The 26,134-nt window shown below is 41.3% G+C and overlaps 1 protein-coding gene across 10 annotated transcripts in view; it reads right to left on the bottom strand.

Moving 5' to 3' along the window:
- Nucleotides 1-26,134, bottom strand: part of GET1 (guided entry of tail-anchored proteins factor 1) — a 134,522-nt gene that overhangs the window by 33,319 nt on the left and 75,069 nt on the right. For 9 of the 10 annotated variants that reach the window (XM_037984813.2, XM_037984817.2, XM_037984818.2 and 6 more), the window contains 2 exons: nt 13,009-13,194; nt 3,259-3,339 (listed from right to left, as the gene is read on the bottom strand). In XM_037984813.2, coding sequence (XP_037840741.1) covers nt 3,259-3,339; nt 13,009-13,194 — 267 coding nt within the window. Of the gene's footprint in view, nt 1-3,258; nt 3,340-13,008; nt 13,195-23,120; nt 23,411-26,134 lie in introns of those variants that run through there. The other variant, XM_007968241.3, reaches the window with a different exon arrangement.

Raw genomic sequence — 26,134 nt, 5'->3', positions numbered from 1 at the left:
CAAATTCTAGGTCTACAGATGATGAGCCATGTGACCTGGAGCAATCTACTTGAACTTTTCAGCCTCTTTATTCACTTACCCATATATTTTCTTTGACATCTATTAAATGCTATTATATGAGTTACTTTTTTTAATGGCTGGAATTCCATTTGGAGCCTCACAGTATCTGTTAAGTTGCTAGCCCGCTAGGAGTTTGTTCCTTTTTGTTTGTTTTTGAGAACAGGGTCTCACTATGTTGCCCAGGCAGGTCACAAACACCTGGGCTCAAACTATCCTCCTGCCTCTGCCTTCCTAAGTGCTAGGATTACCGGCATGAACCACAATGCCTGACCTAAGAGTTTGTTCTTGTTGCTTCTGCTACTACTGTTGTTGCTTAAAAATATTAATAAAATGCCCATGGTGTATTTGAAAAAAGCAAATTTCATAAAATATAACAATTAGGCATTGAAAATACAGCACAAAAAGATGTCTTGCTTGTCGAAAGAGAGATACCAAATTCATGAATGCGGGGCAGAATCAGGAATGGGGAAAGGAATAAAGTGGCCTTACAATTTCCCTGCACTATTTGAGTTTCTTAACTAAAGCAAATATGATATCACATTCATTCTGGAGAAGCATATACATGAATATTATGTATTGTCTCCAGTGTAGTGGTTGTTAAATAGAAGTAAGCATCAGAATCAACTCAGGGACTTTTTGCAAATGTAGATCCCTGGTCCTCTCCCCTGGTGATTTAGGGGCAGTAAGTCTAGAGTAAAACTCAGGCATCTGAATTTTTTTAAATTGTCAAGAGATTCTGATGCAAAGCAGCAATTGTAGAAGTATTAGAAATCAATTAAACAAAAGATACACAAATGGTCATCACAGCATTATTCATGATAGCCAAAACGTGGAAACAATCCAAATAACCATCCACTGATGAACGGATTCATAAAATGTGGTCCATCCATTCACGCCATGGATAGTAGTCTGCCCTAACAAAGAAAGAAGTGCTGACACCTGGTACAACACAGACAAGCCTTGACAACATGATGCCAAATGAAAGAAGCCGGTCACAAAGGACCCTGTAGTGTATGGTTCCATTGGCATTAAATGCTCAGACAAGGCAAGTATATAGAGAACGAAAGCATTTTAGTGTTTTCCTAGGGGAGAAACTTTGCAACATAGCAAGACACTGTCTCTAAAAAATAAATAAGTGAATAAAAATTTTTTTTAATGTATGGCACATCAACTTGATGGAATGTTATACAAAATATTTAGATGACACTAATGATACCATAATAGCATAAACATGTTTATGACACAATAATAAGTAAAAATTTTAAACATAGGAATAAGAAAATCAATTATGATACATCAGTGTGATAGAGTATCAAAGTTTTAAATGATCATCATGAAGGCTATAGCCACATGAAAAAAAATATTCTAATGCTATAAAAAAAAGAATAAAAAGATATCACAAAGGGAAGAAATAAGGAAAACATGATTCCTGGAATTTGTGGTGAACAGACAGAAAATACATTTTTCTACTACCCTCTCCCCCTTCTGTTTATTGGGACTCTTGGTGAAGACAGTAACTCTGTCAAGAATTTGACCTACAAAAGGTTAAAGAAAAAGTCATTTCAAAGCTTTGCCACATTATTATTGACCAAGGATAGAAAATTCCCTTTTGTTTAGATAACCCGCTAGTGGGCCTTTGTAAAAACTAGACTCTCCCCTCCTATCACCCACAGGTCTGGGGTCTGGAAGAAGGGGATTGAGAAGCAGTAGGAATATGGGAGATGTCTACTGAAAGAGAACTTGGGTTAAGAAGAGAGATTGAGCCTGGGTAAAGAAGAGAGATGGGGGAACTTTCCAGAACATAGGGAGAAGAGAGGAAGCTAGGGAATCGGCAGCAAGCAGGGACTCAAGGAACTCTGCCCTAATTTCCAGTAGTGGGGAGGAATAGGACACTGTTTAAAACAATGATGTCTGCCATGTTCTCTTTCACTCTGTGGGAAAATTCCCCCAAAATAATTGTCTATGCATAGTCCCTCGTTCTCAGTACCAGCCCTCCGTAGACCACTCTATATAGACCACATGCTTCTGCCTCCACCTCTCCTCAGAAACTACTTCTGTCATAGCCTCTAATGACCTCCATGTCGTCAAAGCCAGTGGTCACCTTTATGGCCTCACCTGACGCAATCTCTCAGCCACATTTTCACAACTTACATCACCCTCTTCTGTAAAGAGCCGAGCTCCTCCTGGGCGTCCGTGACACCACACGCTCCTGGTCTCCTCCTGCCTTCCCCACTCTCCATCTTAGCCTCCTCAACTGGTTTCTCATCTTCCAGGTAACTTTAAACTTGAAGCTCCACCTCCACTCCCACTCTGGTCTCCTTCCTGTCAACTCTCTCATTACTTTGTTTCATCCACTTTTCACAACTTCAGCTCCATCTACACACTCACAGATTCCACGTGTGTGTCTCCAACCAGATTTTGCAGAGACACAGATCAGCATACAATTGCCTACCTCACTTCTTTGCTCAGCTGTCTCAAACTTAATTTCTCTTGTCAATATGGTCCTCTCTCAGAGCAGATTTTTACACCCACTGGTTAGAAGTCATCATGGAATCCATCCCTATCCACATTCAATCCATCAGCAAGTCTTAGCAAGTCTCATGAATTAAACATGCACATAAGTCAAATTCACAGTTCCTGCTTTATTAGCATAATTCTCTATTTAATTATACATAATCAAAGATGAGACATCACTGGAAGAAAAAAACCTGAAAAAACCTACCTTATTCTTGAATCGAGATCTTACCTGTCCCATTTTTGTGAGACCAAAATGCAGTTTGGTTCATTTAAATAGAAATAATATAAGGGCATATATCATTATGAAATTAACTCATATAAAGCTATATGAGAAATCAATTCAAAACAAAATAATTGTATAAACACAACCTGGGAGCTCAAATGTTTACATATTTAATGAATGCACTTAAGTTTATTCAAAGTAATGATATTGCCTAACTTAGGTATTATAAAATTTACCATAACAAGGTGAAAACATAGCATAAACATGAAAAGCATAATTTTGGAACTTTTTTTAGTAAAAACTGCATTCTCTCTATGCATAGGACTTCATCAGAATAAGAAGTGTACTAAAATTATGTTAATTTAAAAATCATCATTTATGAAACAGTCTTGGATGCAGATTTCTACCCTCATTTAGTATTACCTGTTTTGAATCCAATAGAGTTTGTTCCAACTCACCTTTGAGTCTGGAGGAGGAGCCAAACCAAGGAAGGAATAAATAATATTCTCTTCTTTTGCAGAGAAGAAAGAGTCAAAATCCTTGAAGCAAAGAAAAAGAAAGTTTAAAACTACTGCACACTTGTGAGCCAGTTTATTTATGGAAACGGATCTTTTTATTAGTTCTTAAGTGGGAAGCTCACACAAAAAGTCATCCCAGTTTGCTTTGTCAAAGATGACTAACCTCCAGAGTTAAGAAATCTAAGCATGAACTTTACATTTGTTTTCATACACTTTCACTGTGCCTGTATACCACAGCAAGAGCACAAACACACACACCCCTACCCATGTCCGGGAATTGCTGACAGGACCCAAATATACACAGTCAATGGCTTTTCCAAGTTTCACACCACCACCTAGTTTACTTATAATCTGGCCCTAAGCATTTGGTCCCTGATCAGCTGAGACTGAGATGACACAGGCTGTCTACACTGTGATTAAAGTATCCCTAAGGGCCCAGATGCATCTCAGGCCCTCCCCATATGAACAGGCACAAGACCATCGGGGACACAGAGGGCGACTGTTTTGGCAAAATGGGAACAACTGGAGTGATCGGAAACTTGGTAGTGGATTGAAATCTGATGCCCAATGAAGCTCCCAGCCCATCCAGATCCTACCAGGGCCAGTCCTTCACCAGGCAGGTCCAGCCCTACACCACCTTCCCAGTAACGTAGCTGTCAATAGCTTAGAAGAGTTTCAGTCTTTATAATAAAAACATAAACAATATTCCCCCAGGCTACTTTACTACTGCCAATCTTTGTCATCAGGGCCTTGATGCAATTTCAACAGTGTTGCAAAAAGGCTCACAAAGTCACAGGCATTTGTCTCATTTAACAGGGCCACACACAAAACAACTTCGTTGTTCTTTGCCCACCCTACTCTTAGTGTATGTAAAAAAGCTGAAAACTAGCCAGGCGTGGTGGCTCATGCCTCTAATCTCAGCACTTCGGGAGGCCAAGATGGGAGGATCCCTTGAACCCATGAGTTCAAGACTAGCCTGGGCAACATGGTGAGAGCCTGTCTCTACAAAAAATACAAAAATTAGCCGGGCATGGTGGCACACACCTGTGGTCCCAGCTACTTGGGAGGCTGAGGTGAGAGGGTCACTTGAGCCTGGCAGATCAAGGCTGCAGTGGGCTGTGATAGTGCCATCACACTCTAGCCTGGGAAACAGAGCAATGCCCTGTCTCACAAAAAAAAAAAAAAAAAAAAAAGCTTAAAACTAAATACAGGTCACAGCTATTGAGAAAAAAAATATTATGTATTCCTGTGTGTTACTCTTTTTTTTTTTTTTTTTGAGAGAGAGAAAGTCTCACTCTGTCTCTCAGGCTGGAGTGCAGTAGCACAATCTCAGCTCACTGCAACCTCCGCATTCCAGGTTCAAGCGATTCTCCTGCATCAGCCTCCTGAGTACCTGGGATTACAGACATGCGCCACCATGCCCAGCTAATTTTTGTATTTTTAGTAGAGACAGGGTTTCACTATGTTGGTCAGGCTGGTCTCAAACTCCTGACCCCAGATGATCCACCCACCTCGGCCTCCCAAAGTGCTGGGACTACAGGTGTGAGCCACTTATTCAAAGTGTTACTCTTATTCAAAGCTTTATTGTTTTCCTATCCATTGCCTCAAGTCTCTCAGTGATTAATTTTATTCTTTTTTTTTTTTTTTTTTTTGAGACGGATTTTATTCTTTTTTTTTTTTTTTTTTTTTTTTTTTTTTTGAGACGGAGTCTCGCTCTGTGGCCCAGGCTGGAGTGCAGTGGCCGGATCTCAGCTCACTGCAAGCTCCGCCTCCCGGGTTCACGCCATTCTCCTGCCTCAGCCTCCGAGTAGCTGGGACTACAGGCGCCCGCCACCGCGCCTGGCTAGTTTTTTGTATTTTTTAGTAGAGACGGGGTTTCAACAGGTTAGCCAGGATGGTCTCGATCTCCTGACCTTGTGATCCACCCGTCTCGGCCTCCCAAAGTGCTGGGATTACAGTCTTGAGCCACCGCGCCCGGCCAGTTTTATTCTTTTATACTGAATACATGTTTGGAAGCTGCCTCAAATCTTGGTTGAAAGGAATATAACAACATGAGTAAGTGCAGGAACTTTGGTATCAGAAATTCTGATTGATTCCCAGAGTACACGCTTACTAATCATTGTTAAAAGATTACATGAGATACTCCGTTAATAGTAGTAGTAGTAGTATTAAGTTGGTGAAATGTAATAAAGTAAATCTATGCTATTTCCCAAAAATTCCATATATAAAGTTCTGAAAACTTCTTTAGTTAGCCAACTCTAGATTTCAAGGCAAGAAAGATTTTCTTATAGTTAAGTGAATTAGTCTTTTGCTTCAATTTAAAACCAAATACCTTCTTCAGAATTTCAGAAGGCTGAAGAACAATTCATCATTATCTTTGACTTGATGCTACCAAATATATGTAGAAAATAATGAACATAAAACAGGTTTTCAACTCCCAGTTCTGCTATTATGGCAGATTAGAGGCCCTGAAATGCTGTCTCAAAAAAAATTTTTTTAACCCAATTAAGAAAAATAAAAGTATAAATACACTGCTGAGCTGGCAGAAAAGACTCTGGCCAGTGAGAGCGTGAATCCTGAGAGTAAGGACACACCAAAGCCACCATACATGCTGAGAGTTTCTGACACACACACGACACCTTTATCATCACTTTGACACTGAAGAGGAAAAAGGGGGAAGTAGATAAAGCCCAGAGCCTCGTCAAGGTGGGGAGTTTCATAAGCACACACACCAGAACTCCAGAGGGTTGTGCCTTCAAAGTAAATGTGAATGAGAAATAACCCTGCCAGGCAGAACGGAATGGAAGGAAACTTCCCTGATTCAACTTTGCTTCTGGGTGGAGGGGAAAATATTCTCCTCTGAGAATTTACAACCACAAGTAGAATTCATGAGAGGTTGCAGTTCAAATTCCCATGCCATGTGTGATCCTAAAAAATCTTAAAAGGAAATCTGAGTTTAAGAGGTGTCTAAGTTTGATGCAGAAATAAACTCCAGGCCTCAAAGAGTATCCACTGCTGTGATTTGAATGTATCCGCCAGAAAGCATGTGTTGGAAACTTAATCCCCAGTGCAACAGTGTTGGGAGGTGGGGCCTACGGGGAGCTGTTGAGGCCATAAGGGGGCCATCCTCATGAACTGATTGATGACATTTATGAAAAGGCTTGAAGCTCGGAGTTGTATCTCTCCCTTTCTCTTGCTACTGTGATGCCTTCAGCCATGTTTGACGCAGCCAGAAAGCCCTCATCAAATGCTGCCCCTCGATCTTGGACTTTCCATCTCCAGAGCCATGAGCCAAATGAACTTCTATTGTTTATAAACTACCCAGTCTGTGGTATTCTGTTATAGCAGCACAAAACAGACTGATAGCCACAAACAAAGTTTTTAAAAATGAGTAGTTTGAAGTCAAAAGTTACAATATAAATAAGGGAATAAAAAGAAAACATGAGTGAGAGCAAGAAGAAATAACAGAAGTTGGAATTAAAAATCAGAATCAGATATTGGAATTATCAGGCAAAGAATATGAAACAGCTATATTTAATATATTTAGTGAAATAAAAGAAAAACTCGAAGACAGAGTAAATACCTAGAGAGAACAACCAAGCAAATTTAGAAAGGAACCAAAAAGAACTCCTGAAAATAAAAAGATATAATAGCGGAATTGTAAAACCCAATATGTGGATTAAACAAAAACACCTGAAGAGTAAATTAGCTAAATTAGCTAACTGGAAGATGCAATCAAAGAAATCATCCAGGCTGGGGGTGGTGGCCCATGCCTATAATCCCAGCACTGTAAGAGGCAGAGAAGGGAAGACTGTTTCAGGAGTTCAAGACCAGCCTGGGCAACATGGTGAGACTCTGTCTCTATTTAAATAAATAAATAAACAAACAAACAAACAAATAATCTAGAGAGGAAAAAAGAGATGAAAAATATGGAGGAAATATTACTGTATGAAAACAGTGAGAAGTTCTAACAAATGTCTTATAGGAGCTCTTGAAGAAGCAAATAGAGATAATACGGGAAAACCTAAATTCAAGCATATAATTGCTAAACATTTTCTTTTTTTAATTTTTTGAGACAAGGTCTCACTATGCTGCCCAAGCTGGTCTCGAACACCTGGGCTCAAGCAATTCTCCCACCTCGGCCTCCCAAAGTGCTAGGATTATAGGCATGCACCATCTCGCCTGGCCAGTTACTAACAATTTTCTAGACTTATTGAAAGATAACAACCCTTAGTCTCAGGAAGCCCAGTAAATAATTCTAAACTAGATAAATAAAAATAACTCTAAACCTAGACACATCATAGAGAAATACTATTACAAGCAACCAGAAAGAGAGGAAGAAGAAGAGGAAGAGGAAGAAGAAAAGAAGAAAGGATGGACAGAAGAAGAAAGGGAGGAAAAGAAAAAGGAAAAAAAAAAGTTTCCCAATAAAAGAATAGTGATGAGACTGACAGCTGACTTCTCAATAGCAACACAGAGGCCAGGTGAAAGTAAAATAATAATTTCAATGTGTTTAGAAAAAAATAATAATCAGCCCAGAATTCCAGACTCAGTAAAACTATTTTTTCAAGCATGAAGGTGAAAGAAAGACAGTCATCTGGAAAATATTTTTTTTGTTTGTTTGTTTTTGAGACAGAGTCTTGCACTGTCGCCCAGGCTGGAGTGCAGTGGCACAATCTTGGCTCACTGCAAGCTCCACCTCCTGGGTTCACGCCATTCTCCTGCCCCAGCCTCCCAAGTAGCTGGGATTACAGGTGTCCGCCACCACACCCGGCTAATTTTTTGTATTTTTAGTACAGACAGGGTTTCACCGTGTTAGCCAGGATGGTCTCGATCTCCTGACCTTGTGATCCGCCCACTTCGGCCTCCCAAAGTGCTGGGATTACAAGTGTGAGCCACCGCGCCCAGCGAAAATATCATTTTTTAAACAAACAAAACCTTAGAGAAGTTACCACCAAGAGGCCTTCACTTAAAGAAACTTATAGGATGTATTCAGGAAGAAGAAAATAATTCCAGATGGAATATCTGAGATTCAAGAAGATAAAATTAATAGTAAATATGTGGGTAAATCTAAATCTGAACAAACATTGACTGTACAACCAATAAAGAGAAATGCCTAATTTGTGGAGCAGGATGAGAGGCCAACTGAAATACTGAAAAACCAAACACATGTAAACAGACAGAGTGATCAGGGTTAAAGTGTCTAAAGGCCCTTTTAATGTTTGGGACAGACCTAGTGCGGTGGTTCACATCTGTAACCCCAGCACTTTGGGAGGCCAAGGTGGGCAGATCATCCGAGTTCAGGAGTTCAAGACCAGCCTGGCCAACATGATGAAACCCCATCTCTACCAAAAATACAAAAAAATTAGCAGGACATGGTGGTGCGTGCTTGTAATCCCAGCTACTTGGGAGGCTGAGGCAGGAGAATTGCTTGAACTTGGGAGGTGGAGTCTGCAGTGAGCCAAGATTGCACCACTGCACTCCAGCCTGTGTGACAGAGTGAGACTCTGTCTTTTTAAAAAAAAAAAAAAAAAAAAAAAACTTTGGGACAAAAGTAAGGATACTGATTATCTTTAATTTAAGTATGTATGTTAAAATAGCTAAGTTAACCACTAAAAGGATAGATTATTTGAATTGAGTAAAGGGCAAAATAAAATTAGAAAAGAGAGACTTTAGTAAGTAAAATTACATCAAGAAAAGATTAAAAAAACTGCAAAGCTGAGAAAAATTGAAAGCATATAACAAAGTAGAAGAAACTCCAAATATACTCATAATTTCAATGCATGGGTCAAAAAAGAAAGGTATAAATGTTTTAACATTTATACTTGACGATAAAGAAAATACTGCAGGCCGGGCATGGTAGCTCACGCCTGTAATCCCTGCACTTTGGGAGGCCAAGGCCAGTGGATCACCTGAGGTCAAGAGTTCAAGACCAACCTGGCCAACATGATGACACCCTGTCTCCACTAAAAATACAAAAAATTAACCGGGCATGGTGGCGCCTGTAACCCCAGCTACACAGGAGGCCTGAGACAGTAGAATCACTTGAACTCGGGAGGCAGAGGTTGCAGTGAACTGAGATCAGGCCACTGTACTCTAGCCTGGGCAACAAGAGCAAAACTTCATCTCAAAAAATAATCATAAATAAATAAAGTGAAAACAAAACAAAACAAAACAAAACAAAATACTGTCTATCAAAATATATGGAATGAACTGACAGTACTCAGTGAGAAATGTCTAGCCTTAAATATTTACATTAGAGAAGAAAAAAAGGTTAAAAGTGAGCTAAGCATCTAACTGAACATTAAGGTAAGGGGAGAAAAAAAACAAAGTGTACAGAAGCGACAAATGATAAAGGCAAGAGCAGAAATTTTAAAAATAAGAGAAAAATTAGCTATAAAGATATAAATATAGAGAGATCAGAAAGAATCAATAAGCCGAAAGACCAAAAACAAACAAACAAACAAAAACTATGACCAACATAAATTAAAAAAAAAAAAATCAGAGAAGACACAATAGAAACATTGAAGAGAGGACATAACTACCTATTTTAAACAGGTCTTAAGAATATCTTATTTAAAACTTTGGGGGATGTTGATTACGGGGGAGGCTCTGCATGTGTGGGAACGGGGGGTATATAGGAAATTTCTGTACCTTCCTCTTAATTTTGAAAAAAAATGTTATACTAGACTTTAAAACTTAAAAACAAGCTCAAGGCTGCCATGGGCCATGATGGCAACACTGCACTCCAGCCTGGGCAACAAAGACCCAGATTCTAAAAAACAAACAAACAAACAAACTAGCCGTCTTAGAATTTATGGAAACAGAATTATGAAAACCAACTTATGAAAAAGTAGAAATCTAAATAGTCCATTCATTAAGGAAACTGAAACATTTCCCGCAGAGAAGAGCCCAAGCCTAGCGAGCTTCCCAGATGAACGAGAGGCTCTCTAGAAGAAAATTCTATTTCTTTGGGAACAGGGGATTGCAATGGGAACACATGTGTCATAGTAAACTATGTGCATATTCAGGGAGGTAAAAGAAGACACAGGTTTTTAAATGAAAAATAACATCTGGACACAGTGACTCACACCAGTAATCCTAACACGTTGAGGGGTCAAGGCAGGAGGACTGCTTGAGCCCAGGAATTCAAGACCAGCCTCAGCAACATAGGAAGATGCCATCTCTACAAAAAATACGAAATTTAGCTAGGTGTGGTGCCACACACCTATAGTCCCAGCTATTCAGGAGGCTGAGGCAGGAGGATTGATCAAGTCCAGGAGGTTGAGGCTGCAGAGAGCCATGATCGTGCCACTGCATTCCAGCCTGAGTGACAGAGCAAGACCTTTTCTTTCCAATGACTATCACTGGTGCAGAGGCCGAGGGATGTGATCAGGGAGAAGCACACAGAGAGCTTCCACATTTCTGGTAATAGTATCCTGTCCTTCTTAAACTGAATGGTGCATACAGTGGTCGCTCATTGTATCATTCCTGTTTAAATTATGTATTTCTTATCACATACAGCATATTTCAAAATAAATTTTAGGAACATAACATAGTTTGTTCAGTAACATCAATATGTTGAGAAGCCCTCTCCCCACCCTAATTAGGCTTGCATCCTGTGTTTCCTTACAGCCCTGAGTGCCCGGAGACACTCGTTCCTCTGCTAAACGGGCACCTCTGTACTGAATGATCCAGGTCCTCTTTGGTTGTGTTCAGTCAGGCCCAGGCTATCTTGGTCCCAGGCAGGCACTCTGGCCCTTACCTGGGCTAAAATGCACAGATGCCAACTTGTCATCAACAGATGCGTCTGCTCTTTCCAGTTCACATTCCTCTGTCAGGCGGGGAGCCTGGCCTCAACTGTGCCTGGCTTCCAGTGTGGTGTCTCCTTTCTCAGTCTAACAGTTGTCTACCCTGGCTCTCAGGATAATATCTTCATTTGCTCTGCGTAGAGTAGCAGAAGTTCAAACTGGCAGAGGCACAAAGGCACTGAGGACGACCGTTGACACCCAATCCCCTCACTGCCCACTGAAATCTACTGCTTTTCTCTGGCGTCTCCTTCCACCTCTGCCATCATCAGGTATGGCACAGGGTTTACCAAGAATCTTCAGAAGCCAGGGAGACCACTTAAATAATAGTTATATACATTCTAATCAAGTAGAAAGGACACTGACTATCTAGACTAATGTTATTTTAAGCCTGCATAACCTTCAGAACTTTTGAGTCTCCTTTTAAAATCTGAGCACACGATAAAAATAATGATTTTTACTTACTTTCTGGAAACAAAGCCCTGTTCTTCATGAATGTACTTTTGTAAGTGTGTCCATAGACCACAGAAAAGCAAATTAAGCAAAGCTTCTCGTAAGATAAACTACAAATACCTCTCTGAAGGTAGAAATGAAAAGAATAGGCCAGACACGGTGGCTCACACCTGTAATGCCAATACTTTGGGAGGCTAAGGAGGGCGGATCATGAGGTCAGGAGATCGAGATGATCCTGGCTAACCCGGTGAAACCCCGTCTCTACTAAAAATACAAAAAATAAGCCGGGCGTGGTGGCAGGCACCTGTAGTCCCAGCTACTTGGGAGGCTGAGGCAGGAGAATGGCATGCACCCGGGAGGTGGAGCTTGTAGTGAGCCAGGATCACGCCACTGCACTCCAGCCTGGGTGACACAGCAAGACTCTGTCTCAGAAAAAAAAGAAGAAAAGAAAAGAAAAGAAAAAATTTCTTTCCAACTTGATTTATTAAGTACGATCTATAAACTCCAGGAAAAAAAAGAAGTGATCTTATGGTGAAATGAACTATCAAATGTATAAAACAAAATTGTTGTTATAACCATAATGCCCAGAACAGTTTTCAAACTAATTAAAGTTATACAAATTCATCTTGTATCTATAGTAAGACTTTATTTCTACAAGTCAATTTTATAAAAGTGAAAACTTGCTGGGCACAGTGGCTCACACCTGTAGTCCCAGCACTTTGGGAGGCCAAGGCAGGAGGATCACTTGAGGCCAGGAGTTCCAGAGCAGCCTGGGCAATGTAGGGAGACCGTCTCTACAAAAAACTTAAAAATTAGCTGGGTGGGGTACTGCACTCCTGCAGTCCCAGCCACTCAGGAGGCTGAGGCGAGAGGATCGCTTGAGCCCAGGAGAAAGAGGCTACAGTGAGCCATGATTGCACCACTACACTCCAGCCTGGTCGACAGAAAACTTACCATGTTCCTGCGCAGATACACATGTGTGCACACGGCAACGCTGAACAGAATTCCTAGCTAAATGTATAATTTTTTGAACACGTGACCTCAATTCTTCAAAATAAAAGAAAGAACCTGAAATAATCCCCAAAACTTCTGAATCATCATGATATTGTTTCTGTCCTTTTCTAAATCTTAAATATTGATTATTCATAATGGATCTACCATCCAGCTATTGGATGGTAGAAACAGATCATGACCTGACAGTTGTGAACAATTTCAAATGCTGACTCAAAATTAATCTGCTTTAGAAAATTTTTTTTTTTTTTTTTTTTTGAGACAGAGTCTCGCTCTGTCGCCCAGGCTGGAGTGCAGTGGCCGGATCGCAGCTCATTGCAAGCTCCGCCTCCCGGGTTTACGCCATTCTCCTGCCTCAGCCTGAAAATTTCTAATAAACACACACACAGCAGGATTTTTAATAGAAGCACATACTCACCCCACAGTACTGCTCCTCATTGAAGATCTGGGGAGGCAAAGGAATCCCATTTTGAGGTTTTTTCTCTCCAGGAACATTCTCTCTCATCCACCTCCTATTGTCTTCATCTCCAGCAATATCCAATTCCTTAAAGTCGATTTTATTCGCTTCCAAAAAACCCACTACTTCTTGCTGTTTCTTCCTAATCTGGTCAAGAGTAGAGAAATATTATTAGGTTGTTTATGAAAAATATTTTGTTTACATGTACAAAAATTAAATCCTTCCTCTAGTTACACTATACAACACAAATAACTTTGTTAAGTATTCAAACAAGGAAAATAATAGAATCACACCTCTTTGTTATAAAGGGTCAACAAAATGACTATTTAATTTCTGAAATTTTAGTATCATCAATGTTTAAATTATTATATAATCAGGCTGGGTGCGATGGCTCACACCTGTAATCCCAGCACTTTGGGAGGCCGAGGCAGGTGGATCGCCTGAGGTCAGAGGTTCAACACCAGCTTGGCCAACATGGTGAAACCTCGTCTCTATTAAAAATACAAAAACTAGCCAAGCATGGTGGCACACGCCTGTAATCCCAGCTACTTGAGAGGCTGAGGCAGGAGCATCACTTGAGCCCGGGAGGTGGAGGTTGCAGTGAGTTGAGATCATGCCACTGCAATCCAGCCTGGGTGACAGAGCAAGATTCCGTCTCAAAAAATATATTAATTAATTAATTATTGTATAATCAACTGTTAAAACTAAATTTGGGCTTTAGAAAACTCCATAGGAGTCCTAGGTAATGAACTGCAACCTAGCTTAGTACGTAAACAAACTGAAAACCTAACTAGAAATTAGCCTTTGTAACCAGAGCTGAGTTTCAGTTAATGACAGCAGACAAGCTTTAGCCAATCACAGAAGGTCAACTGTTAAACCACTTTCAAATAAGGCAAACACTGAGTTAGAACCAACCTAGCTATCTGTACCTCACATCCTTTTTCTGAATGTCATTTCCTTTTCTCTGGCAATAAATATAACCTGCACGTGTAGTGGGGCAGAGCTTTGTGAACCATTTTTTGGCCTGGACTGCTGCCAGATTCTGGAATCACAGAAGCCAATTAAGATCTACAAACGGCCGGGCACAGTGGCTCACACCTGTAATGCCAGCACTTTGGGAGGCCGAGGCAGACAGATCACCTGAGGTCAGGAGTTCAAGACCAGCCTGACCAACATGCAAAAACCCCATCTCTACTAAAAATACAAAATTAGCCGGGCGTGGTGGCACATGCCTTGTAATCCCAGTTACTACAGGGAGCCTGAGGCAGGAGAATCGCTTGAACCCAGGAGGCATAGGTTGCAGTGAGCCAAGATTGTGCTATTGCATTCCAGCCTGGGCAACAAGAGCAAAACTCTGTCGGGAAAAAAAAAAAAAATCTACAAAACTAGATGAGTTGTAATGTTGTCTTTTAACATGACCTAATTGGAGTAGAGACTCTCTCGTATCTTTTTTGCAGTTTTCAAAATACTTTTAATTTTTTGCAAAGCTTTAATGGCCAAAAAGTAAGTAAGAATTAGGAAGACAAGGGATTGGGAAAAGGGAAAGAAGAGAAAAAAGAGGCCAGACAATGTGGCTCATGCCTATAATCCCAGGACTTTGGGAGGCTGAGACAGAAGGATTGCTTGAGCCCAGGAGTTTGAGGTTACAGTGTGCTGATTGTCCCACTGCACTCCAGCTTGGGTGACAAAGCAGGACCCTGTCTCTTAAAAATAAAATAAAAATTTTGTTTAAAAAAGAAGAGAAGGCCGGGTGCGGTGGCTCACACCTGTAACCCCAGCACTTTGGGAGGCCGAGGCAGGCAGATCACGAGGTCAGGAGTTCGAGAACAGCCTGACCAACATGGTGAAATCCTGACTCTACTAAAAATACAAAAATTACCTGGGCGTGGTGGTGTGCTACTCGGGAGGCTGAGGCAGGAGAATTGCTTGAACCTGGGAGGTAGAGGTTGCAGTAAGCCCTGCACTCCAGCCTGGGAGCCAGAGTGAGACTCTGTCTCAAAAAAAATTTTTTTAATTTACTTTTTAAAAAATAAAACAAAATAATAAAATAAAAAGGATACTTTACTATGAAATTCAAATATCAAGTATACCCACACTAAAATGCATTTCACTCAGTTATGAAAATAAGAGTATTAGTCACATTGAACTAAAAGTAGCTTTAGAAATATTACGGGAGATTAAAAAGCTCACATAGAGATTACCGGAGGGGAAGGGCACAAGTAGGGGCTAGAAAAAGCTGGAGGATGTTTCTCCCAGCACATAAAAAAGCCACACAGCGAAACAACCCTTTTCTCACACAGATTCCTCCTTTCCTGCTCATACCTGGCTCCTCTCTGAGAGCAGTGTAGTCACACCTAAAGGAACACGGTTGAATATCCTTTCTCTACCTGTGTAATGTGTAATGACCGTATCTGCCAGTAGCCATTTCGTACCAACAACGTGGCCATCCCTCAAGCTTAGAACTCCTTCCCCATAAACAATTACAAAAGCAATTACAATTTTCTCTCTTCAAAGAATTCACTCCTGGAAATGTGTGATGTCATCTTTTATAAACACTGGCAAATAAGTTACAGCAGACTCTGTGGACCCCATTTTAATAACCACAGGGAGAAACTGACAGAAAGTGTAATCAGGCCAGGTGCGGTGGCTCATAACTGTAATCCCAGCACTTTGGGAGGCTGAAAGCAGAAGAATCGCTTGAGCCCAGGAGGTCAAGACCAGCCTGGGCAAACAAATTTTTGTCGAGAGACCACATCTCTACAAAAAATTTAAAAATTAGACAGGGGTGGTGCATGCCTGTAATCCCAGCTACTCAAGAGGTGGGAAGATCACTTGAGCCTGGGAGGTGGAGGCTGTAATGCTATGATCACACCACTGCACTCCAGCCTTGTTAATAGAACAAGACCCTGTCAGAAAGATAAAGAAAGAAAGAAAGAAAAAGGCCCAGGTGTGGCAGTGCATGCTTGTAATCCCAGCACTTTGGAAGGCTGAGGTGGATGGATCACAAGGTGAAGAGATTGAGACTACCCTGGCCAACATGGTGAAACCCCGTCTCTACTAAAAACACAAAAATTAGCTGGGCATGGTGGCACGTGCCTGTAGTCCAAGCTACTTGGGAGGCTGAGGCAGGAGAATTGCTTGAACCCAGGAGGTGGAGGTTGCAGTGAGCAGGTATTGTGCCACTGCACTCCAGCCTGGTGACAGAGACTCCGTCTCAAAAAAAAAAAAAAGAAAAAGAAAAAAGGAGGAAGGAAGGAAGGGAGGAAGGGAGGGAGGGAGGGAGGGAGGGAGGAGAAAGAAAGGGTAATCAGACGAATAATCAATCAACAGTTATTTATTGACTCTCTACTTTGCACAATACATTGTGCCAAGTCCTTCATGTGAATAGATTCTTAAACTGCTTGTTTGGGTGAAAAAAAAAAAGTACAGAACTAATTGGTACAATATAGATACAGAATACACTCAGGATAGTGAGGCAAAAGTATGGCCATTTATTAAGAGTAAGATTAAAACTTGGCCAGGTGCAGTGGCTCAGGCCTGTAAACCTTGAACTTTGGGAAGCTGAGGTGGGCAGATCATCTGAGGCCAGGAGTTCGAGACCAGCCTGGCCAACATGGTGAAACCCCATCTTTACTAAAAATACAAAAATGAGCCAGGCATGGTGGCACATGTCTGTAATCCCAGCTACTTGGTAGGCTGAGGCAGGGGGATCACTTGAACCCAGGAGGCAGAGGTTGCAGTGAGCCCAGATCATGCCATTACACTCCAGCCTGGGTGACAGAGTGAGACTCCGTCTCAAAAAAAAAAAAAAAAAAAAAAAAAAAAAGACAGATTTAGGCCAGGCACAGTGGCTCATACTTGTAACCCCAGCATTTTGGGAGGCCGAGGTAGGTGGATCACCCGAGGTCAGGAGTTTGAAACCAGCCTGGCCAACATGGTGAAACCCTGTCTCTATTAAAAATACAAAAATTAGCTGGGTGTGGTGGCACTTATCTGTAATCCCAGCTACTCAGGAGGCTGAGGCAGGAGAATCGCTTGGACCCAGGAGGCAGAGGTTGCACTGAGCCAATATTGCGCCACTGCACTCCAGCCTAGGTGACAGAGCAAGACCCCGTCTCAAATTTAAAAATAAAAATAATAAATAATAAATAAATAAAACTTTAAATATTTTCTTTGACATGAAAATATCTAATATCTCAATTTTTTAACGGCTTCTCATCTCATATAAAAACAACTCATAAAAATGTTTTACAGAGCACAAGAGCCCCTTGTCATTTTCATGTGCCTTGTTTACAAGAAGGACTACACTTTGAGGGTTTCAAACAAATGCTGCAAAAGGTGCATGCCTGTCCCAAATCTAATATCTGGATGCAAACCCTCTTTGAACTAAACTCAACTCCTTTCTTAGAGATATGTGAACCAAAATATCTATTTTATTCACTTTTGCCAAATTTAATGACTCACGTATAGGGTGTTAGGGTGTTTCTTTGGGGATTTTGTTTCTTGTGCTTTGTTTTGTTTTGTTTTGTTTGAGACAGGGTCTCCCTCTGTTGCCCAGGCTGGAGCACAGTGGCACGATCTTGGCTCACTGCAGCCTCAACTTCCCCAGGGTCAAGTGATTCTCCCACCTCAGCCTCCTGAATAGCTGGGACTACAGACACATACCACCATGTCTGGCTAATTTTTGGTATTTTTTGGTAGAGATGGAGTTTCACCATGTTGCCCAGGCTGGTCTCAAAATCCTGGGCTCAAGTGATCCACCTGCCTCAGCCTCCTAAAGTGCTGGGATTACAGGCAAGACCCAAGACCCACGTTGCCCAGCTGGGTGTTTCATAATATAAGGAAAGGTAAGACAAATCTGGATACTTAAGCCCTAGAACCAAATCACCTCCAAGACCAAATTACATAACTATATAATATATAATAATCTTATATACAGTAAGATTTATATATGTAACTGTATTATAATCTTACATATAAGATTTATATGTGCAACTATATTATAATCTTATATATGACTTTTATATATAACTATAATATTTAATAATCATATATAAGATTTTTATATATAACTATATAAGATTTTTATATAATTTATATGATATAACTTATATATAATTTATATGATTTATATATAATTTGGTCTTGATGGTGATTTGATTATATATGGTATATATAGTATATTATATAAATTAATACCAAGTAGTTTTTAACTTTTTTAAATTTTATATTTACTATGTTAATTTTTAAAACAAAATTGACATAAAGTCAATATATATTATAAAAGTTTATATAAATAAATATACAAATCACATATAAACATATAAATGGTAAACACACATTTAATTTAATTAACACTTACCATCAATATAAAAAAGATAATGGAACTAAAAACATTAGATCAGTAAATTAAAGGCTCTGTTCACCACAATACAACACTTACTGAATCTGTAAGACTCAAGACAACAAAGGTATTGCAGTTTGGGGCAAGCATGACAAATAAATACAGATAGACAGAAAGGTGCGGAATGATGGAATTTCTCTTAAACTTCTGGTAAATGGACTCCGGTAATTCCCCAGGATCACGCCTGTGAGAACCAAAGGAGGCGGCGAGTGCTCCCCACCAAGGTGCCCTCCTCCAACAGCTGTACTGTGGATGCCTGGCCTCTGTGCCTCCGCATGGAAACTGCTCCAAATTCCACAGCTTCACAGCTGAATTTTCAACATTACAAAATCCCATCAGATCTGATGACAGGTTGTTGGACTAAATCATCATTTTAATTAACCACATTCTCTACCCATATTTTCCAACCTGTCCATAACTATTCATGCCATTTTATAAAGCACTTATTCCCTTAGATCTTTTCAGAGATCATTTTGCTGTTTCAAAGAGTAGAGATGCCTTCATTTTAGGCAGTTTTACTTTTAATTAACTCTTCAGAAGGCAACTCCTTTATTCGGTTGAAACCCCTGTCTGCTTTTTCTCCAAAGCCTTCTAAGATACCCTCTTGGGAGCCTGAATTGGCCTGGGAAGCAGCTGGCCCAGGTCCAAGCCACCTCACCAACATTATTTCCATTCTACCAACCATGCCTCAGGGCATGGGAAAAAAGCTCTATTTTATTCCGCAAGTTTGGAATAGATGAAAAACATTTCCAAAAGTCTTGACTTACGTTTCTTCTATTAGAAAGGCAAAAAGAGATGGAGACAATGGGAGGGGAAGACGATGTTACAATTAAGCCTTACGAGACAGGCAATTGCATCCAGGTCCACTGCGGGACTGTTGGACACATGGCATTGTGTTAAGTGCTGTTTCTCAGCCCTCATCCCCAAAAAAAGAGAAAAAGAAGAAGAAAAATGAAATGTTTACCCCCTGTGATCCCCCAAACACCAGTCATTTAAACAGGGCCCAGTGCGTTGCTCATCAGGTTATTTGGGGCACTTGAGCTCTGCCTGGGCTGGGAGCCTGCAGAAAAGGGTCTTAGGATCCAGGCCAGAGAAGGGAAGAGGGGAGTGAACACATGAGCTAACTTGGCCGGCCCTGTCGTCTTGCTGTACCCCTACGTCCTGGCTCTAGCATGGGGCCCCTCTCCTCTAAAGTCCTCCCCATCGCGGGGTCCCTGATCAAGGAGCTCCTCTGGGCCTGCAAAGCGCAGCTCCTCACAGCACCTGCTGAGCTGACTCCCAGGGACACAGCATCAGCTCTTGGAAGAGTCCTTCCCTTTACAGCCCAGAGGGAGGGGTGTGCACAGCACCACATCAGTTCCCATCACGGACACACTCCTACTCTTCACCTTTCCCCCTTTGCCCCTTGTCCACCCTCCAGGGTGCCATGGCCCATGCTGGCCCCCCAGGCTGCACTGTCTGTCCTGGGTAGGATCTGGGGGTACTTGGGGTGTGTGTCGTTGTTTGGAGCCTTTGGGACCTCAGCGAACACTCAGAGAACTCCGTTTTCCTATCCTGTTACATTTACTTATAAGAAAGTACTGTTCTCTGTCCTAAAGTCACCCAGACACTGTTACTACCAGACTCTGTCGGAGTGATCTGACAGCAGCACCTCTTCATGCCACTCACTTGGCATCTCTCGTTTATTGTCTTGTACAGTTAGGAGACTTTCCAACTGAGATCACTGTACTGTAGTATAAAGCACACTGGATTTGAGTCAGAGACGACCTGTGTTTCCATCCTAGCTTGGAAGGCTGCTTTCTGAGCAAGGGCTCTGATCTCCAATTTCTTCATCTGCAAACTGAATGTAACAATGCGTTCCTCATGGGGTTTTGGTGGGAACGGAAGATGAGGATGCATGGAAAAGCATCCTGTATCTCAGGCTGAAAACCGACACTGTCAGGCACCATACAGCACACCACCATCCCAGTGCACTGTCACACGGGCCACCCAGATAGGTATTTGGATGGCTATTTTATAACAGTGCTGAGGCTCCAATAAATGGATGAATTTTCCAGGAATGACATTCAGACTGATCTAATTCAAGAGTCATATTTTTCCCACGATGTTTACACTGTCAATCAAGACGGAGAAAGGACTGAGAAGCCCAAGAGCCACCATGAGGGTCTGTCCTTAAAGATCAGTTCCAGGGGCTGTGCATCTTGGAGACAGCAGGGACTGTCCTGTCTCCCTTTGTCCCCCCTGCCGCACTGTGGCCTTCTGGAAGAAAGGAGGGTCCTGGGAGAAGTCCCGCGCCCTCTCCTGCTCGCCAGGGTCTCTTTACCCAAATCTGTCCAGAACGTGGTCAAATGTGCGACAGCTCTTTAGAGTCAACTATTAAAATTGAGATGTAATACACAGCTGCATGTATTTAATTCCTCAAAAGGAGATTACAATTTGCTTTTCCTTTCTCATTTATTTCATTCAACCAACAGAAGTCAGAATGCCCTTACTGTGAGGTGTCAGGCAAGAATCCATTTTTCAAATGTACAGGCTGAAGAAATAAGTAGGAAAGGCTTGGCAGACTGACTGCCACACAGTAGCATGGGCACAAGAAGCCACTCTGGGGTTTTCCTGCCAAGAAGCTTTTGAGTGAAATTTTTCTACCCATGAAAAATCATTAGCACTGACACTGTGGGGATAATCAATTCTCATTCTTATGGCTAAGGCAGAAATTCTCCCACGAATGTGCTTCTGGAAAATTCTTCTCACACATACTGATCATAGACCCCGATCTACTAAATATTATTAGCTAATAATTATAGTAACTAATAATTATAACTAAAATTCTAATTAATATTAACAGTAACTAATAATAAAAGTAACAATTATAGTAGCAACTAATATTAACTAATAGTAGCTAGTAAGTATAAATAACATTCACTAATCATTAGAACATTTCCTGAGTGCTGATAAACACTTGACACCATGCGGGACACCGAAGCACGTCATTTCATCAGTCCTCATGACAACACTATGAGGTAGGCACTATTCTTATCCTCATTTTACAGACAAGGAAATTGAGGCTTAACAAGGTGAAATAACTTTCCCAAGGTCACACAGTTACACATGGCACTGAAACACTTGCTTAGGAAACCAAAATTAACTTGGCTTTTCCAAGACCCTGGGATGAATGTTGCGTCTCCAGGTCATCCGAAGCTAACTAAATTACAAGCCCAAACTTCAAGAACACAAGACATCAAATAAACCTAAAAAATTCACTAACTTATTTATTGTCTTCTGAAGAATATGTAGACCAGGTCTACAGACTACCTAGAGGACTGGCAGGTAAGAGATAAAGTTTTCCACAATGAGCATCAACAACATATTTAAAGCCCACCAAAGCCATTTTCCTCCCAAAAAATATTTTTTATCCAAATAGCCAAAAAACGTACTTCTTCTAGATCAACTGAAAGTTTCAGCAGTCATCAATAGCCACAAAAGATTTTGCAGAGTTTCACATTTGGAGTGGGTCCTCATCTTTTTCGGTTAACTTGTTCTAGAGATCACTAAAACAATCGCTGATCAGTTGTGCTTCGCAGAAGGGACAGCCAAGATATTTTCTCTTGTTTTCTTCTCATCTTCTCCGGAAACCTCTTGAACTTTCGGGGCTGGGAGTGGTGGCACTCAGCGGCTGCCTTTGGGGCTGTCACCCCAGCCAATGGCTCACTCTGGGTACCATCTCTGGCAGAGTGGCTGCTGAAATCCGAGCAGAAACCCGAGATCCTCCAGAAACTAGATATAAAAGGAAACAGCCGCCTTGCTCATCTCTAACTCTTGGGTTTAATAAAACTGTTTTTTCTCTCCACAGCCTAACTGCTGCTAAAATGCTGGCCGAAATATCAGTCCCAGACAGACAGACACTATATGTGTTCAACCCTAAAATCAAAGTCTTACCCATTTCCAAAGAGAAAAGTGTCACTTCATCACCCCTATTTCTTATGGCAGGTCTAGCCTGCACAGAATGAAGGCCAGAATTGAAGAGGTGGATGGTCTCAAGAAAATTAGACAAAGCACTGTTATGGAGGTCGGCGTTTAGCTCTTATTTTGGGGCCGTCTGAATGCCTGGAGTGTTTATAACTGTGGCCTGAGAGACGTTTGCTCTGGTCACTGTGACATCACTTTCCTCAAACAATATATTACACATGCTAACTTTATACTTTCAGTATGGTTACATCATTACATGGCATATACAAGTGATTACACCCCGGAGTCATTTTAGCAATCTGGTTCATCATCCGCTCCAAACAGTGTTACACAAAGTGTCGTTTATTTGCAATTTTAAATTAGTTTAAGCCCTGCAGAATGAATGGCAGAAACACACACAAAAAAGTCCCTGATTCTATGATATTCACAAGGCAACACAACACAAATCACATGTTAAAAACTCTAGCGTCAAGCACGCCTCCTTCCTCGAATCCCTTTTCACACCCAACCATCCAGATTACACCCTTTCCATGCTTTTTCTACACTATGAAATCAAATGCAGAAAGCAAAGGGCGCACATACTTATTGCAGAGCCACAGCTGACTACACGCGAAAAAGAAACTGAAGGCCAACGTTGGCCATACTTCCAACCCTGAGTTATTCAGAAAAGAGTATAGGAAGAAAGAGTCCACCAGACACCTACCGCTATGGACCCAGAAGATGTAGCAACAAACACTTTGATAACCATTTCGACAGTTGGAAAGAGGACTCCCCCCAACACACCCCTGTTAGGGAATGCGCTGCTAGACAAATCCTGACAGTGACACAGGCAAGCAAGTGCCAGGTCGGGGCTGGCGGCAGCCCAGGGCTCCACTGAGCTCCGGCCCTCCCGCTCCAACTTAAGAGGCTCTGTCTCTCCAAGGAGCAGCAGAGGCATCTTGGGCTCCCCCTTCCATTGGCCCAGGAATATTTTGGGATCTGTCAGGAAAATATTTGATTGGTTGATAAAAGCAGCCACTGGACCATTTCCCTATCACTTTAAATGCCCGACAACAGTCCCTAAAAGGCCAGGCTGTGCTGTGCACCAATCGGAGACCTGTGCAGAGATGCCTTGGGGCAAAGGGAGGTGGGGCCCCGTTAAGAGAACAGCAGGAGGCGAAAGAAGTGAGGGAGGAGCTCTTGGGAACTGGAAAAGCCCAGAAAACACCACCTCAGTCTAGGAGGAGGCTGGGTTTACGGGGCTTTTGGCAAACAAATAAACTGGAAGGGTCAGAATAGCCGCCACAGAGGCCTTTAAGTAAAGAGCAACGTCTTTGTTTTCTTTTTTCCTGGCAGATTAAAAAAAAAATTTTTTTAAGTAAACTGTCATACAATAGAAATCCCTTTAGGAGTGGCGTGTTTCCAGTGTGCTCTCTTTCCCACCTGTTTCTCCTAAAGAACAGAAACGGACCAGCCATGGGCCATGTAAAGTTTCACTGACATCCAGGGAGGCAGGGAAACAGCTACTGGCTTATCAATACTCACGACTGCAACAAGCCAATTGTCTCATTATTTTATTTACTTGTCACTGACTTGAAGTTTATTAACTGTTTTAAAGTCCTTGGGAAAAAAATCTAAATAATCTGTTTATAATAGGCTCTTTGTTTATATAGGTACTTTGTGCTTATACATATATATATAAAAACACACACATATAAACACACACACTATATATATTATATTTATATATATATTATATTTATATATATAGTGTGTGTGTTTATACATTTTAATAGGTACTCTGAATTGTGTTAAAAGTTAGAGAAGGGCCAGGGGCGGTGTCTCACGCCTGTAATCCCAACACCTTGGGAGGTCAAGGCAGGAGGATTGCTTGAACCCAGAAGTTCAAGACCAGTCTGGGTAACATAGTGAAGTGCAACTTTACCAACAACAACAACAAAAAGAAACCCAGCCAGGCGTGTTGGCAGGCGCCTGTATCTGTATTTCCAGCGACTTGGAAGGCTGAGGTGGAAGAATCGCTGAGCCCTTTAGCCAGGAGTTTGAGGCTGTAGTGAGCTACGATCGCACCCACTGCACTCGTCTGGGTGACAGAACAAGATTTCATCTCTAAAACAAAACCAGATCAAACAAACAAATTAAAGGAATACAAAATCTAGCAAAGAAGCCCAAATGCTAGCTACCCAAATTCTTCTGGTAGGTTTCAAAATCAAGATCAAGGGCATTAGGGACAAAGGGTTAGTTTTTCAAGAAGCACTTGGGGGATATTTAGCTCTCTTAGCTAACTGAGTCTCTTACTGTCTCTCTGTCTGTTCTCCGGCTCCCTTTTTAAAATCCCCTGCTGCTCATCATGGATTGGGTGGCACCGACGTTCTGAGCAGAGAGGAATCTCCCAGGCTTCTGTACTCCCTCTTCACCTGAGTCCCAGAGCCCCAGAGGTATGCTTCCCCCCGCCTCAGGTACGTGACTGCAATGAGAAAAGACATTCCCAGTCCCCGGAATATCCCAGTTCCTGGAATATAACTTAAATGCCTCTCCATCACAATGAATGATTGAGGTGACCACCAAAATTTAACTTTTGGCTTCAACATGCAAAGTTAGTCGCTCCAAAAATAAAGTCCTTAATGAAGATGATTAATGGTTCCCCAAATTTAAGTCAGTAGAATTATAAATTTTATTTTAAAGCACACCAAGGATTACAGATCAGTTTAATTTTTCTTTTCTGCATTTTCAAAATTTCTACAGCATGTATTATTTTTTCATACAATTATATATTTTCACACCTTAAAGTCTGCCACATAAGCATGCCATATTTCTCCAAATATTCTTGAAGAAAGTGGGGGCATATTTTCTAATGACTTTGTAAGTTAGTAACATAAACTATAGCTAGATTATCATATGCTCTAGAGAATACACATCTCTTGATCATATCAGGTGAAAACTGCCCTCAATAATGACACCTCCTCCATCTGCAAACCCTGGGGAGAAATTAATTTCCTACTGAAATAACAGCTAACAATTTGTAGGTGTCGTCCACGTGCCAGATCTGCTCTAGGTGCTTTGCATAAACCACTCCCTTAACCTGTACAAGAACCCTAAAACTGTGTTCCATTATTATGCCCACTCACCATGAGGACACAGAACTAGAGATGATGGAAACAGGAAATGGCATATCCAAGACTTGAGCCCCACCCATTTCTCTCCACACCATAAGAGAAGCTCCTGAGATGCTATGCTCAAATTCCTGGTGTTCCCTTTTCACTATGAATTTAAGTTTATTCTTTTCAAAATGACCATAAACATGTACAAATTAAAAATCTGAAAACTCCAGCTGAAAGATTCCTTCTAACGTATTTTTACACTAAGGACACGAATGAGCTTCACCATAATTAACAGGAATACCGAACATTCCCAATGCATCTTAAAATAAAGCTCAAGGAACCCCTGACTTACAAAATCCACTTCAGAAAGAAGCTGTATAATTTAGTGAAGATGCAGGCAGCCAACCATTCAACATCTCCAGTGCTTGCTGTTTGCGTCTGTTCACAAAGACCAGGGGATCCACCGAGGAAGGAAAGGAGACTTTATTTTTAGAGGGAAATACAACCTGCAGATTGGGGAATGCAGCTTACAGGAAAAACCAAAAATGCACACGCTGCAGAAGGGAGGAAGGAGCTGGTATCTGTGTCTTACAGAGTCAGCCTTACATACATACTGAGC

Source organism: Chlorocebus sabaeus, chromosome 2 (assembly GCF_047675955.1).
Source record: "Chlorocebus sabaeus isolate Y175 chromosome 2, mChlSab1.0.hap1, whole genome shotgun sequence".
NCBI classification, from domain to species: Eukaryota; Metazoa; Chordata; class Mammalia; order Primates; family Cercopithecidae; genus Chlorocebus; species Chlorocebus sabaeus.
This window is presented reverse-complemented; position numbering and strand designations above follow the sequence as displayed.